The 16224-nt window shown below is 34.1% G+C and overlaps 2 protein-coding genes across 2 annotated transcripts; one reads left to right on the top strand and one right to left on the bottom strand.

Moving 5' to 3' along the window:
• The first annotated feature begins 431 nt into the window (after nucleotides 1-431).
• On the top strand, nucleotides 432-3670 carry LOC133813863 (receptor-like protein EIX2). Its single transcript, XM_062246899.1, has one exon. The coding sequence runs from the start codon at nucleotides 432-434 to the stop codon at nucleotides 3561-3563; it is 3132 nt and encodes a 1043-aa protein (XP_062102883.1). The 3' UTR covers nucleotides 3564-3670.
• Nucleotides 3671-9356: 5686 nt separating this feature from the next.
• LOC133813862 (uncharacterized) lies at nucleotides 9357-14780 on the bottom strand. Its single transcript, XM_062246898.1, has 9 exons — nucleotides 13964-14780; nucleotides 13188-13870; nucleotides 12543-13103; nucleotides 12307-12407; nucleotides 12114-12219; nucleotides 11893-12028; nucleotides 11669-11772; nucleotides 9783-10097; nucleotides 9357-9362 (listed from the first exon to the last, which is right to left on the bottom strand). The coding sequence occupies exons 1-9, from the start codon at nucleotides 14778-14780 to the stop codon at nucleotides 9357-9359; spliced, it is 2829 nt and encodes a 942-aa protein (XP_062102882.1).
• Between the last annotated feature and the right edge of the window lie 1444 nt (nucleotides 14781-16224).

The following is a 16224-nucleotide window of genomic DNA, read 5'->3' as shown; positions in this document are numbered from 1 at the left end:
CGTTATATTTTCCTAATCTTATCAAGAATAGAAAATTATATATACAATACATTTGCGGTTGTCCCAAAACCACACTTAACCATGTTTGTGAGAGTGCATTAAGTGGAAGAAAAAACTGTACTCGATGACTGTTTGAAATATGAAAGAAACTCATGACCTTGAGTATATATGATACATTTATTTTGACTAATTTAATGTTAAGACTACATTATCATTTTCTAGAAGAGTAATACATCAAAGCGCCAATCAGTGTAAAGCTTTTTTTCTAAGCACATGCATATGTTTTTCTCGCCCACAATTAGTGCCCTCACATGAACACTTTAGAAATTTTGCTAACTCAAATATCTTGTATCCAATACAATGAAGGCACATTACAACATGTCTCCATCTCAACTGCCACCATTCAAAAACGCAATTAGAGAAAAACCAGAATGGCAATGGTCGAGTTGACTGCAAATCAACGAAGGGATTCATTTTCCAATCCTGTCGGGCTATATATGGACAAGATCCATAAACACAATGCAGAAAATTTAACAGAAAAAACAAAGTTGCTCAGAATGGAACACAACAGTTCTACTGCTTCTGCTAAATTTCATCTAGTCCTTACAATTCTCACTGTACTTTTGTCACTTGAATCCATTCAGCTGAGTTTCAGCCTTGCCAATCTTGATGGTGATCATGATCAGGGTGTTGTTGGCTGCATGGAGATGGAGAGGAAAGCTCTGCTCGACTTCAAACGAGGCCTAGAAGATCCTTCAGACCAGCTCTCATCTTGGGTTGGAGAAGATTGCTGCAAATGGAGAGGTGTGGGCTGCAACAACATAACTGGACGTGTGGTCCTGCTCAATCTTCACTACAAGGATTCAGACGACATGGATTTGCAGGGTGATGGAGAAGCAGTCACAGTCACGGACCCATTAGGCGGTGAGATCAACCCTTCTCTTCTTTTATTGAAAGCTTTAAGTTACTTAGATTTGAGCATGAATGACTTTGGAGGTGTCCAAATTCCAAACTTCTTTGGCTCACTAGAGAAACTTAAGTATCTTAATCTTTCTGGTGCAAACTTTGGGGGAGCCATTCCACCAAGTCTTGGAAATCTCTCGAGATTGAGCTATCTTGATCTCAATAATGTTAATTTTCAGTCAAATGAAAATGAACTCCATTGGCTTTCTGGTCTTTCTTCTCTAAAGTACCTTAATCTAGACGGTTGGAACTTGACAAAGGCTGATACATATTGGCTTCAAGCTATTAATAGAATCCCTTCACTTCTTGAGTTACACTTCTCAAGTTGTAGCCTTTCTAACATTCCTCCAACTCTTCCTTTTGTCAATTTCACATCTCTTTCGGTTCTTGATCTGTCAAATAATCCATTCAACACAGCAATTCCTACTTGGCTATTCACTCTTAAAAGTCTAACCTATGTTGACTTGAACTCCAACTATTTCCAAGGAATAGTTCCTGAAGCAATTGCGAACTTGACTTCACTACAGACGCTTCACTTGAATCTGAATAGTCTGGAAGGTCACTTGCCACGAAACTTGGGGAAGTTATGCAATTTGCGAACGTTGATGCTTTCGAACAACAAATTTACTGGTGAAATAACTCATTTCATCAACGATTTGTCTGAATGCTCCAACAAGAGCTTAGAGACATTGGATTTGGGATATAATTTGCTGACAGGTTATCTTCCAGACTCTTTAGGACTCATTAAGAGTTTGAAGTACATTATATTGTGGGTTAACTCCTTTCAGGGTTCGATTCCAACATCCATTGGAAACTTATCATGTGTGAAAGAAATTTACCTATCAAGTAATCACCTAAGTGGCAACATTCCAACAAGTCTAGGCCAGCTCTCAACACTAGTTGTGTTAGATATAAAGAGAAACAATTGGGAAGGTGTTATAACTGAAAGTCATTTGTTTAATCTTTCAAGCTTGGAAGAGTTAACAATTTATATGAGCTCCCCGAATGTTACTTTGATTTTCAATATCAGTTCAAATTGGGTACCTCCATTTCAACTCAGATACATCGATCTTAGATCCTGTCAGTTAGGTCCTGAATTTCCACTATGGCTTAAAAGTCAGAAAGAGTTGACCACTGTGATACTCAACAATGCTAGAATTGCAGGTGTCATACCAGATTGGTTTTGGCAACTCAATTTGCAGCTAGACAAACTAGATGTTGCTTATAATCAACTACATGGTCGGGTGCCAAACACACTAAGATTCAACAACCCTTGTACTGTTGACTTAAGGTCAAACCTTTATGAGGGTCCTCTACCCCTATGGTCATCCAATATTACCATGTTGTATTTGAGTAATAATCAATTTTCTGGTCCAATTCCTCCTAGTGTTGGTGAAGTAATGCCCTTTCTCTCAGATTTAGACATCTCCAGAAACTCTCTCAATGGAAGTATTCCTTTGTCCATCGGTAAGCTAACTGGATTGACAACCTTAGTGATCTCAAATAATAAGCTTTCTGGTCAAATCCCTGATTTCTGGAACGACGTGTCGTTTTTGTATATAGTAGATGTGTCAAATAATAATCTTTTCGGCACCATCCCAAGTTCAATGGGTTTTCTTAACAATATTAGATTCTTGATATTGTCAAAGAACAACTTTTCAGGTGAACTTCCATCTTCTTTAAAAAACTGCAGTAAAATGGTTAGTCTTGATCTTAGTGAGAATAACTTTTCTGGAGAATTTCCAACTTGGCTAGAAAAAAAATATATGAGCTCTTTGTTGATTTTAAGTCTAAGATCCAACTCTTTCACTGGAATCATTCCACCACAATTGTGTAGCCTTTCGACTCTTCACATCTTGGACCTTGGACACAATAATTTTTCTGGGCATATTCCCAAATGCATTGGAAATTTGAATGGATTGAAGCTGTCAAACTTGGATGAAAGTGATATAACTTACCAGGGACAATTGGAGATAGTGGCAAAAGGAAGACAGCAAGAATATAACTCTACTCTTTATCTTGTCAATAGTTTAGATATGTCTGATAATAACTTATCAGGAGAAATACCTATGGAGTTGACAAGCCTGATATTGCTAGGCACTTTGAACCTTTCCATGAATCATTTGACAGGAAGCATACCATCTACGATTGGGAACTGTGAAAAACTGGAAACTCTTGATCTGTCAATGAACAATCTTTCGGGCCCGATTCCGCAGAATATGTCATCTTTAACATTTCTGAATCATTTGAACCTTTCCTACAATAATCTGTCAGGGAAAATTCCAACAAAGAACCAGTTTCAGACTCTTAATGATGCATCCATATATGAAGGAAATTCAGGTCTTTGTGGTGACCCTTTACTCAGAGATTGTGATGACAATGTCAAATATCCTCATATTCCAGAAGAAGATGGAGAAGGCAAAGGTGGTGGGGTTAGTGATGTGTTTGAAAAGATGGGCTTTGTCATCAGCATAGTTATGGGTTTCATAGTGGGATTTTGGGGAGTTTTGGGTAGTTTAATTGTGAAGAGGACTTGGAGAATGGCTTATTTTAACTTTGTTGACAGAGCGAAGGAGAGATTCTTAGAGTTTTTTTTATGACCAATGTTAATGTATGTTGAGCAAACATGAAATAATGTAAACAAAAAAAAGGGAACTTGACACTTTCCTTTGGTTATGAGATGAAGATATATATTTATTATTGTTCTTCTGTGAAAGAAAATAATTGATTTTCATGCTTCTCTCTTTGTATTTTCTGGTCTTTCTTTTCCATTCGAGTATACACATACATCAAAGAAAAATAATAAAGGGAGAAAGGAACGACAGCAAATGAAAAAAGAACCAACCTTTTAAATTTGATGAACAAACTTTCTGGTCTAATATTTAGAAATCATGTCTGGCATTATTGAAACAACCGATTAATTTCAGACTACGTATCCATATATGAAGGGAATGGTTTGTCTTTTTCTGGACACCCTTTACTAAGAGATTGTGATCAAGACAGTAACCAGAAGCCTCAGAAAGTCAGAATCCTAAGAAGACGAAGATGGTGAGCTTAGTAATGCATTAGTTGCTGGTATGGTGGATTTTGGGGAGTTTTAGGCAATTTGATAGTGAAGACCACTTGGAGAAAGGCATAGTTTGATTTTATATAAGTTAATTTGATTAAGTTATATATAAAAAAAAAAGTGAGGTGTATTTTTTTTAAATATTTTTAATGAAAATTAAGATTATGTAATATGTATTATTATAATAATAATATTTTATAATATTTGAATTTAAATATAATTACTAAATATTTATTCTATCAAAATTAGAATTATATATTATATATTACTATAATAATAATATTTTATAGCAATTAAAAAGTTTTATTCTATATTATTGTTAGTACGTGATTTGTGAATAAAAAAATTATTTGAGAATTTAAATTTTTTTCTCATTTAAAAGATAAGTATCTCATTTTATGAGATAAGAAAATATGAACCTAAGGGGGTTACATCTTTTAATAATTATGTCTTGTCATTACAAGAAAAATAGATAAAAATGAATTTAAAAATTATGAGATGACATATTGACTCAATAGACTTATAGTCTAGAGTGTGGTCAAATGAAATATATTTGAGAATTATTTAGTGATAATAATTCTTAAATATTCAATGAGAAGACATTTCAAAATTGGAGAAGCAATTTTGCATCTTTACACCAATAGTGAATAGATTAAAAAGAAATTTATTCATTTTGGATAAGATGGTGATATGTTTAAATTAATCTCAATGAGGAGATAATTTTAAACTAAAACATAAGAAATTAAAGTGTTTAAATAAATCAATGAGGGTTTATTTTCTTTGGTTTAAAGTGTTTAAAAATTGACATCTTCAAATTGATTTTGATGAGAAAATCAATAGATGTCAAATTGGTGTTTTCAAAATGTAGAGTCCAAGAACTTTATTTAGCTAGTTAGATAATAGTAGTAATAGTAATAGCTAGTAGTAGTTATAGTATGTTTATTACTGTGGATTTTGGTTCAAGCCGGGATTTAGTTGGAAACTCCTAGCAATAGTTATGGATTTTATAAGTTTAACCTATAGTTTAAGAATATTAATTATAACATAAGGTTTGATTAATATTGCTGGTTATTAATATGATGATTAGGATTATGACACTTGTCATATGTATGATTATTAAGGAATCATTATTTTAATAAGGGAAATATAAGACTTAGTCTTCACCAGAATCTGTTAGGAGCATGATATTTAGACTCACAATTTTATTTATTTGTGATTTAGATATTTTATTTATTTGTGATTTAGATAATTAAATATATTTTTCGTAACTTTAGAATACTGTAACTTCCGACCTATTTTTGACCCAGTTATGTTATGAATTTCGAAAAATAGTATTTCTAAAAAGTTGTAGATAATTTAATTATATTTATAACGGTATAAAGATATTCTAAATCGGAGTCCTACAGCTCCAGATATGTTGATTTTACTGTAGGTTAGTTTATTCCAAAACTCTAGTTCATTTGGTATTATTTTCTTCAAGTTATTATAGTTTTCTACTCAGCCCCTAACTTTATTCTTTATTCTTGAATAGGAAATCTAAGTTCTTGACCATAAGGTTTTTGGTAAGTATATTCTTAATGGTATAGTTATTCCATTCTTTTAATCTCATTCTCTTTAGTATACTCACCCTTCCATTTATGGTTTTTAGGAGTGTTCCAAAGTCCCAAAACTATTCTCATATCCCGGTATTTTTGGTAAGGAAAATACACTACTACAAAAAGGGTCATTAATGACATTTTTTGTTGGTGATGAAATATTTTTAATATCCCTACAAAGTTGGTCATTATAGCAGGAGACATTAAATGTGCATTTTTAATGACCAACAAAATTGGACATGATAAATTAAGGAGAAAATGCATTTTTTACTTTTTTTTTTCTTTTCAATTTGATGACGCCCTTTGGGCGACCTTAAATGGGGCATTTCATCAGTTTTAACTATTATTATTATTATTTAAATAAAACTTAATGTCACCCACTGAGTGACCTTATATACCTCCATTTGATGACTCCCTTTGGGCGACCTTAAATGTGTACCCCTTTTATTTTATCAGTTTTAACTATTATTATTATTATTTAAATAAAACTTAATGTCACCCACCAAGTGACCTTATATACCTCCATTATTATTGTCTTTTTATTCTATATATATATATATATTAAAACCAGGTTTTTTTTTTGTTATATATTCAAATCAGATTTTTTTTTTAAACAAATATACTCAAATCATATTATATTAGAAACGTGCTTATATATTATTTATATATTTCATAATAATAATTAATTTTTTATTAATAAATAATATATATTTAATAATTACTTAAATTAAAATATTTCATTAAATAGAAAATATTTTTTAGCTAAATATTAATAGAAAAAACAGTAATTGCAAATATTTTCACATAATCAAAATAACAAATATTGCACTATATGGCTAGATGTTGACACCTATAATAACAAAAAGAAAAAGTCTACAATTTTTTTCTTTTTTTTTTTTAAAAAAAAAAGGTTGAAACTATAATCCTCCATATATTCAATAAAATGGGAAAGCTGATCTATTCAACAACAAAAAAAAGCCTAGGGGCCTAAATTTGATGATTTTGGATGAACGGTAGCATATCTTTGGCCCATTCTTCTCGCATCTCATCAATTTTTTATTGTGAATATGGTCTTTTGTTATTGAGCTGCAAAAAAATAATAATATATATATTAATTAAAGTGACAAAATGTGTAAGTTTAATATTAATAATATTTGATACATAGTTTACATACCGTTCAAATAGGTAGACCGATTGTTAGATTGAACCAAGTCCTTCATCATTCTCATTATGTAATATCCACATTCCTTGTTACTTGGTTGTTGTGGACACTAATAATTAAAAATTTAAGTAATTATACTAATAAATTGATAAAATTTGAATATTCAAAGTATAAACTAAAATTAAAATTTGTAAAAACATACCAATGGATTTTGGTAATTCACTTCACTTGGGATTGATTGTTTATTAGCCCTGAAGTATTTGGCATAAGCATCAAGGATTGTTTCTCCAATTTGTGGACGATTGGACATTGGTGCGTTAACCGAATCCAAAAAACGAATGTGATATGCATCAGGAGCCAATAGTACCAACATCCAATGGTCGCTTCATACGAAACATAAGATTAGATCAACTACTATTTAGTAATGCCAATATCATACTTATTAAAGAATATAATATATAGTTATACTAACCCATGGTTCCAAGGAGTAATCATGAATTGTTTTTTTTAACATAACCTAGCGAATTGCTTAAACAAACGATCAACACGATCAATTTCTCGAGTTGTTTGAGTGGCCACGACATTAGGATTGACAAATAGAAACATATGCGGCTTATGATGGTCTAAGAGCCATTTGTAGAGTGTCCTAACAAAAGTATATGAAAACATAATTAGCTAGACTTATTAGTCAAATAAATAAAGTTAAATAAACTAAATTTGTAAAATGATACCTAATGTAGGAGACTATAATAGTTTGGCCAATTTTTTCACCTCTGACGAACTCAAGTATGTCGCTCTTCAATATATACAAGCCTGACATATCCGTAGCGAATACATCATAGTCAATGCATCCATTTACACACTCACCGTTAGGCCACTTTGATACTATATTATAAATCTCTCTCAAGTAAGGTGGTAACTGAAGCTCTTGTTGAACCTCTTGTGTTAAAGGTTCTTGTGGATGTCTTAAACGTTCTCTTCGTTGTTGGGCTTCAGTTACTAATGGTTGCTTTGATTTTCCTTTGGCTCTTAAACCATCCTGTAAACATATAAATAATCAATTAATGAACATATAAATAGTAAAATAAAAAATTGATTAATATAATATAAGCACAATATTACATGTTCATCCCAATCAGAAAACATAACTAAATGTCTAGGCCACGCTATTCGGACATTAACAGCTTGAAAAACTGTAAAAATCTCAATGTCAGGAATGGGGTTAAGGAGTCTAGCCGGTTCCTTAAGAGCATATTTTATCACCACGCGATAATTTGTGTCTCCTAGTGGTACGCAGTGGAGATTAGTTTCCGCAGTCTCAAAAACGACTCCCAAGGCAACAATATTTTCAAGTGACCCAACAGCTAAACAACATTTACGTTCCTATAATATAAAATATACATGTTATACATATAAGTGATGATGTAATAGTAAGAAAAATCAATATTCTTTATCTAAACAATTATTACCAGTATAGAAGGCGTTTCATAGCAAGGTGGTTCTTGTAGAGGTGGGTCGGGTACATAAAAGTCCACTCCTGCTACCCCATCCATAGGAGGTTGTGTAGGTGGGTTTGATACGTTAAAGTCCCCTCTTGCTACCTCGTGAGTAGTAGATTGTGGTGGGTCTGGTACGTAAGTCCCCTCAAATGGTACTCCCGATGGAGTCGAACAAGATCCATGCCAACTTTGCTGGGATTTGTTGGCTTCAATCAACTTGTTGATAAGTTCTTCTTGTTTACGATATCGTTCATCCATTTCACGATATTTTTCTTCTTGTTGACGATTAAGGCGTTCTTCTTGTTCGTGAAGACGTTGCTCGAAATCATCTTTTTGGTTCTCTTTCGTTTTCCTTGACGTTGGCCTCGGAGTGTCAAAGAATTGTGTGGGAGTCACACCTAGACCTAAACCACGAACACGCCCTCGGGCCTCAGGGGTGCCCAACGCCATTGTCAGCACATCATTAGGGCCGTCAGGCTCCCATTTACCTTCTGTTTGGAGCTGTCGGTAATGATCCTGTGAAATGAGATACATTAGTTAATAATATTCGTCCTTTGTCAATGAGTATTAGTAATGACAATCATGAAACATATAATTATACACTTACAATTCTCTTTTGTATCTCTGTTGCACCCCCAACAAGCTCTCCTTTCTTGTTCTTCCTAGCTAATGCCCACAAATCAGCCCTATCTAATTCAAACACTTGGTTCCCAAGAACCTCTCGAGCATGCTGATATCCTCCTCTAGAGAGTTTGTGGTTGTATTCATTCTTTGCTCGTAAAGCTTGCATCTTCTCTCTTATAATTTTCCAATCATTACTCAATCTCTTATTAACAAAATCAAGCCAAACTTCTGGGGCGATAATAGACTCATATCCTCTAGGTCTTCGAGGAGGGAACTCATTTGGAATTTTTTCCATTTGGTCGACTATGAATCTTTTGGTTAGATAAGTTCTCCAACTTCTAAATCGCTTAGCTGCTTTAGACAACAATCATTTTTTGTGTGTATGGTCTAACCTAAATGTTTCCTGCAAGTTTAAAATGTGAAACATATTATAAAAAATTTACTTGTCACTTCTGCATTTCCATAATATACACCAATCTTGCAAAGTCATGAGCTTAAAAGTTAAATTAGTACATAAAACTAGGAAGTAAATAAAAGCTGAATAAGATAATAATGAATCAAGGTAAAAGAATATATGACTTGTAAGTGGGAAACAAACATAACCAAACAAACTCAGAATAATAAAGTTAAATAATTATATAAATATATATTTATATTGATTTGGCTGGTAGCCGTCACTTTAAAGCTCATCAACTATTTTAATTTATGTGCATGGTCTAATTCTTGTTTTCATGCTCTAAAAAGTATTAAGGGAAAAAATTGTAAAGATATTAAACATATATATGCAATCAGTATAACTTTGTATCTGTTGATTCTTCACTTGAAAGTATCTATCTACTATTGAAAACAAAAAAATCTAGTAATTTACGTACCTTCATTATCTCCCATATTTGTCTTTTCTTTTCTTGAGGTACTGCTGCCCAATCTTTATACTCTATCGATATAGTTGTTCGTACAATAGACCCTAGCTTTGATGCCAAGTCTACCCTCCCGTCACCGATTTCTTGACCAAACTCATTATACTCAACCTTAATTTGCTTCCCTTCACTTCTCAATTTGCTAATTTTTTTCAAAAAGGATGGTCCTCTACTCGGTATATCACCCTCCTCCATATGCTCTCCTTCTCTAACCTCCTCTTCATTTTCTTCTTCATTGGAATCATCAGCCAAAGGATCATATGAAGATATCTGTGATTAAAAAATGAAATAAATGAATTAATAAACAAACAAGTGTTATACCCAAAAATTGGAGAATGCATCCTAGGAGGCTAAGGAGAATGCATCTAGGAGAGTGCCTCCTAGGAGAGCTAAGGGGAGTGGTCCTAGGAGACTCCAAGGAGGATGTGGTCCTAGGAGACCCCAAGGAGGGTGTGGTCCTAGGAGACCCCAAGGGTGTGTAGGAGGCAAGCCTCCCAAGGTTTTCTAAGTGTTGGCTCGAACGTGTCCAAGGTAAATAGCTAAGGAGGAGGAGTCTCATGCAAGAGAATGGAGACTTAGACTTTCATAAGGAAAGTCTATACAGTGTTTGATCGGACATGTTTGGGAGATGCTAAAGAAGGTTGCCTCAATGTTGTCCAAGGTGAGGTTGCCTCAATGTTGTCCAAGGTGAGGTTCCCTCAATATTGTCCAAGGTGAGGTTCCCTCAATATTGTCCAAGGTGAGGTTCCCTCAATGTTGTTCAAGGTGAGGTGCCAAGGAGGTTGCCTCGGACCACCTTAGTCCGAGGAGAAGCCAAGGAGATTGGTTCAAGGAGGAACATGGCATGCTAGAGGAGAGTGCATGTTAGAGGAGAGAAGTGCATCTCCTACCACCATGCACGTTCAACCTACCACCATGCACGTTCAACCAGCCCTTGCATGGGTAGCGAGTAGGAGGTGGACCAACTAGCTAGAGGAGACTAAGTCAGATACAACTTCAACAACATGCGCGGGAATCTCTCATTCTTCCCACAAATGGGGAGTTTGTTACATTTTGAATGTTGAATGTTTATTTGTAATATAAATATAATAAATATAGTAAAATATCCCTATTATAAGGGGATATCAGTTGAGGATCCCATCTCTATAAATAGAGAGCTTATGAGATGAGAGAGGGACTTCTTCTGCTTATTCTTTCTAGAGAGATAAAATTGGGTCTGTCTATTCTAGAGAGAGAAAGTGCTGAAATTAGAGAGAATTCTTGTATTTTCACAATTTATACTGAAGAAACTCAGTTGGCATAGTCCATCTGATCTTGAGTATAGATTTATAAATCACAACTCTAAGTGGATTAGGCTATTACCGACAATCGGGGCTGAACCACTATAAAAATTCTGTGTTATTTACTTTTCTTGTTTATACCGTCTGTTGTCGTTTACATTCTCTTGAAGGTTCGTCGTATTTGACGTTCTCACGTCGTTGGCTAAAAACGCAGTCAACAACAAGTAATAATGCTCTCTTCAAACAAGAACAACTTATAAATGTCACAACAAACCCATACCTCAAATCTTATAAATCAATCCATAAACCTTCTCCATTTTCACGACAACAAGAACTATCACCATCAATTTGATCATCATTTTCAGGTAAAGTGTATGTGACATGTTGTCCAACAAGAGGTATATCGTGCAAATCACCGTCATTACTATTCCAATTTCTTGATTGTGTTGTGAGCACGACAGACCACTGTTTATTTGCTGGATCATCCACATAAAATACTTGTGTGGCTTGGGTAGCCATTATGAATCGATCAGTTTTGTGCCCTAATAGATTTAGATTTACTAATGTGAAACCTAAATCTTCTTTTTTGACTCCACTATCACTCTTCACCCAATCACAAAAGAAAACAGGCACTTGAGTTATGATATAGTCTAACTCCCATATTTCTTTAATTACACCATAAAAAGACATATCACATTCAATAGGATTTCGGTCTTTCGATGTAGATACTTGGAAAGTTGTAGCAATAAGACTTACACCACTATTTTGTGTGTTTCTATTTTTACCACGCTCCATAGTAGCAAACTTAGTACCGTTCACCATATATGATGAAAATTTAGTGACATTAAGAGAAGGACCTCGACAAATCCACTTAATAATGTCTGACACATTATTTAATGGGTTTCTCAAATCATTCACAACCTATTGAAAAAAAAACATTTATCAAAACAACATACAAAACAAACAAACATTAGACTAAACTCAAGAAATATTGAAAAAAAAATACCTTCTGCTCTAGCCAACTACTAAAAGTACGATAATGTTCGTCTTGTAACCATTTTTTGTTCTTAGACCTAGATGGAAATTTTGTCTTGATCCAGTTGAAATGTTGTCTAAACAAAAATTTACGTGTTATTAGTAAGATAATTGTGATATTTTACAACAAACACAATACATGCATTATATGAAAATAAACTTACTCAATGTAAGGTTGAATTTCATTAGTATTCTGTAACACAAGACGATGTGCTTCATTTAGTTCATCTCGCGTAACTGTGCATACAACACTACCTCGACGACTCTAAATGTCAGCATTAATTACTTCATTAAGCCTAATTCATTGTACACCAGACATGTATTCATAACAAAATTCAATTGCCTCTTCAACAATATAACATTCAATGATGCACCCTTCGGGCCGACTTCTATTCCTTACATATCCTTTAAGAATCTTCATATATCTCTCAAATGGATACATCCATCTGAAGTAAACTGGACCACAAAATTGTACCTCTCTAACTAAGTGGACAGTGAGATGAATCATTATATCAAAAAAGGCAGGTGGGAAGAATTGCTCCAGTTTACACAAAATATAAGCGATTTCATGTTGTAGCTTGTCTAGCGTATACACATCAACCTCCTTGGAACAAAGTGACTTGAAAAACAAACACAACCTTGTGATTATCTCTCGAACGTTTTTAGGTAAAACTGATCGAATAGCTATTGGTAGTACATGTTGCATTAGAATATGACAATCATGAGATTTCATGCCAGTCAAAGTACAAGTTTTCATGTCTACCAACGACCTTATATTTGAACAATATCCGTCAGGGACTTTTATATTGAACAAACAATCATAAACTTCCCTTTTTTCATCTTTAGTCAATGTGTAACAAGCAGGTGGCAAAAATGTCCGACCATTGCCTGGCTTTGGAGCTAATTCATTACGCATTTTCAATGCAGTAAAGTCTTCTCTCGCCTTAATTCCATCCTTACTCTTTCCAGGAATATTCAACAAAGTTCCAATCAAACTATCACATACATTTTTCTCTACGTGCATGACATCTAAATTATGACGCACAAGTAAAAGTTCCCAATATTCAAGCTCGAAAAATATCGATTTCTTTTTGTAACAACTTTTTGGTTCCTCCACAACCTTCGCCTTTCCACGACCCTTCCGCTTCTTAACTATACTTACTTTAGACTTCCCCATCTTGAAAATGATTTTAGACATCTTCTCGAGTACTTGGCTTCCACTTAAAGGTCGGGGAGCCTCCCCAAACTCTTGTTCGCCATTAAATGCCTTCTTCCAAGTTCGAAGTATATGATTACTCTTCAAGAACTTCCTGTGTCCCATATAACAAACTTTACGGGAGTGTTTCAAGTACCGAGAGCATGTTTCTTCTTCACAAATGGGACAAGCTTTATAGCCTTTCACACTAAAACCTGATAAATTTTCATAAGCGGGAAAGTCATTGATTGTCCACAACAATGCCGCTCTAAGGCTAAACTCTTCTTGTTTGTATGCATCGTAAACCCTAACCCCTTCATTCCACAAAGTTTTTAAGTCATCAATAAGAGGAGCTAGATAGACGTCAATGTCATTCCCTGGTTGTTTAGGTCCCGATATCAACAAAGTCAATAAGGTAAACTTCTTCTTCATGCACAACCATGGGGGCAGATTGTATATAACAAGCATGACAGGCCAACAACTGTACTTACTACTAAGGTTATTATGCGGATTTATTCCGTCAATAGAAAGACCTAGACGAAGATTTCGAGATTCATCGCCAAAAGAAGGCCACTTCAGATCAACTCTCTTCCAAGCTATACTATCAGCTGGATGTCTTAATTTACCATCCTTCACTCTCTCATTTGCATGCCATGACAAACTCTTAGCAAGTTCAGCATTTCTAAATAGTTGAATGAAACGGGGTATAGGTGGAAGATACCACAAAACCTTGGCGGGTATTCCTTCCTTAACATCCTCACCATTCCTTTTCTTTTTCCATCGTGACTCACCACAAGTAGGGCATGATTCTGCATCAGAAAACCTATTTCGGTATAGTATGAAATCATTAGGGCATGCATGGATTTTTTCATACTCCATGCCTAATGAACATATTGTTTTTTTGGCCTCATAAAATGACATTGGCATCTCATTACATTCAGGCAACAATTCTTTCAAAAAACTAAGTAATTCTGTCAAACTTCGATCACTCCATCCATGTTTTGCCTTCAAATTAAACAACCTTAGAAGCATCGATAACTTTGTAAATCTTTTACAATCAGGGTAAATCGGTTTCTCAGCGTCACTAAGTAGTGTCTCGAACTTTTTTGGGTCTACTGTTGATCCATAACGTGCATCATCAATCATTTCATCCAATGAATCCCAATTCACTTCATCTCTATTCCTCCTTACTTTACTAATCCTACTAGGGGGATCTGGTATATTAGGGGGTTTCTCCCCATGACTATACCATATCTTATAACTTCTGTCAATCCCATTAAAGAATAAGTGTTCTTTGATCTTATTGAAACTCAACTTTGTTACATTAAAACACTTTAGACATGGACAACAAGTAAAGTTTGGGTCTCCCCCATTCTCCAAACAAAACCTTAAGAAAAAATCAACTCCGTTCTTGTACTCCTCAGATAACCTATTCGCTGACATCCATTTTTTATCCATATCTTCTCTTCTATACAAATTAAAAAAGGATAAATAAATAAGCATATTAGCTTATTAAATAAATAAGTATGCTAGCTCTTCCCCTATATTACTAACCTAACCATTTGTTAATTTATATCAATCAAACACATGTAAGAAGATAAAACAAAATTAGAAAGAAAAAAAAGGCAACATTTTCTCTATAATACTGACCAAGCCATCAATAAAAAGTAATTCAAACAATAAATTTGTTTCCTTATATCTCCCAGCAGACAAACAAGCCCAGAACCTACTTCACTAAGGCACACAAGTTCTCAACCTTCTGTTATCACCGCAGCACACAATTTTTCAGAACCTACTTCACTACAGATGAATATCTAAGATATTCAAACTCTTCTAACATTTGCATAATATTAATAAAAGAATTAACAAAATATATTCATACGTACCTCTTTCAATTTAAAAGGCGATCAAGCTAGCTAATTAACTTTCCAACGCTCAATCCTTGTCAATTGGATCTACAACCTGAAGAATGTAATCAATACCTATAAGATTAATATAGAATAAAAATTAAAGAAAACTATAATGTTTCTAATTGAAGTGATAAAGGAGGCAAGAAGAGAAGGGGATGGGGAGAAAAGAAAATTGCCAATGTCATTGCATAGCAGTATGGTATCGGAATTCATACTTCCTCATGTGCAATTTATTATAAAACTATTAACCTTTGAAGAAAATATATCAGCAAAATCAATATAGTGCATACATTAAAAATTAGCTGAGCTGTCTTGTGGCTGAACTAAATATATATTGAAGATTTCATGAGCACCATCGGTTTCACATCAGATAAATTATTAAAATACTTTGTGTTTGTTGAATATGCAACATTTAGGAAAAGTGACATTACCCGTTGAAGGGCTCTAAGGTTCATCAGAATATAAACTTTCATGGCTCTTGAGTGGCATGCTTTTTGCAAATTGTGGTTTCATTTCAAGCTTTCCCTTTAATTTTAAATCAGCACACTCACATATCTACAATTCTTCTTAACTTTTTTTCTTAATTTTTGTGGTACTCTGTATATATTTTGTTCCCCACCCTTTGGTAGCGGCCATTCTGTGCCTTTTGATAAAAAATTTTTACAGAGACAAGAGGTGAAAGAAGCTCCAAACTAGTAAAAAAAAGAAAAAAGCTGGAATTCCCCTGGATGTTGGTAATCCATTTATTAAAAAGATCATAAAGTGTAGAAGAAAATGCATTCTTCAATTCTACAGTAAACATATGGTGCTTACTTTAATATGTCTATCCACTGGGCATATGTGCACATTTTCCAGCTTCAATTCTGTATGGGCAAGTCCATGGCTGTGCAAATAATTCACCTGAAGAGAAAAGAAGAAGAACAAATATTAAAGAGAGACACACATCCTTAATTTCAACAATTCGTTCATTTCTAGAG

This window comes from Humulus lupulus, chromosome 2 (genome assembly GCF_963169125.1).
Source record: "Humulus lupulus chromosome 2, drHumLupu1.1, whole genome shotgun sequence".
Classification (NCBI taxonomy): Eukaryota; Viridiplantae; Streptophyta; class Magnoliopsida; order Rosales; family Cannabaceae; genus Humulus; species Humulus lupulus.
Note: the sequence above shows the minus strand (reverse complement) of the source record. Positions and strands in the feature narration are given on the sequence as shown.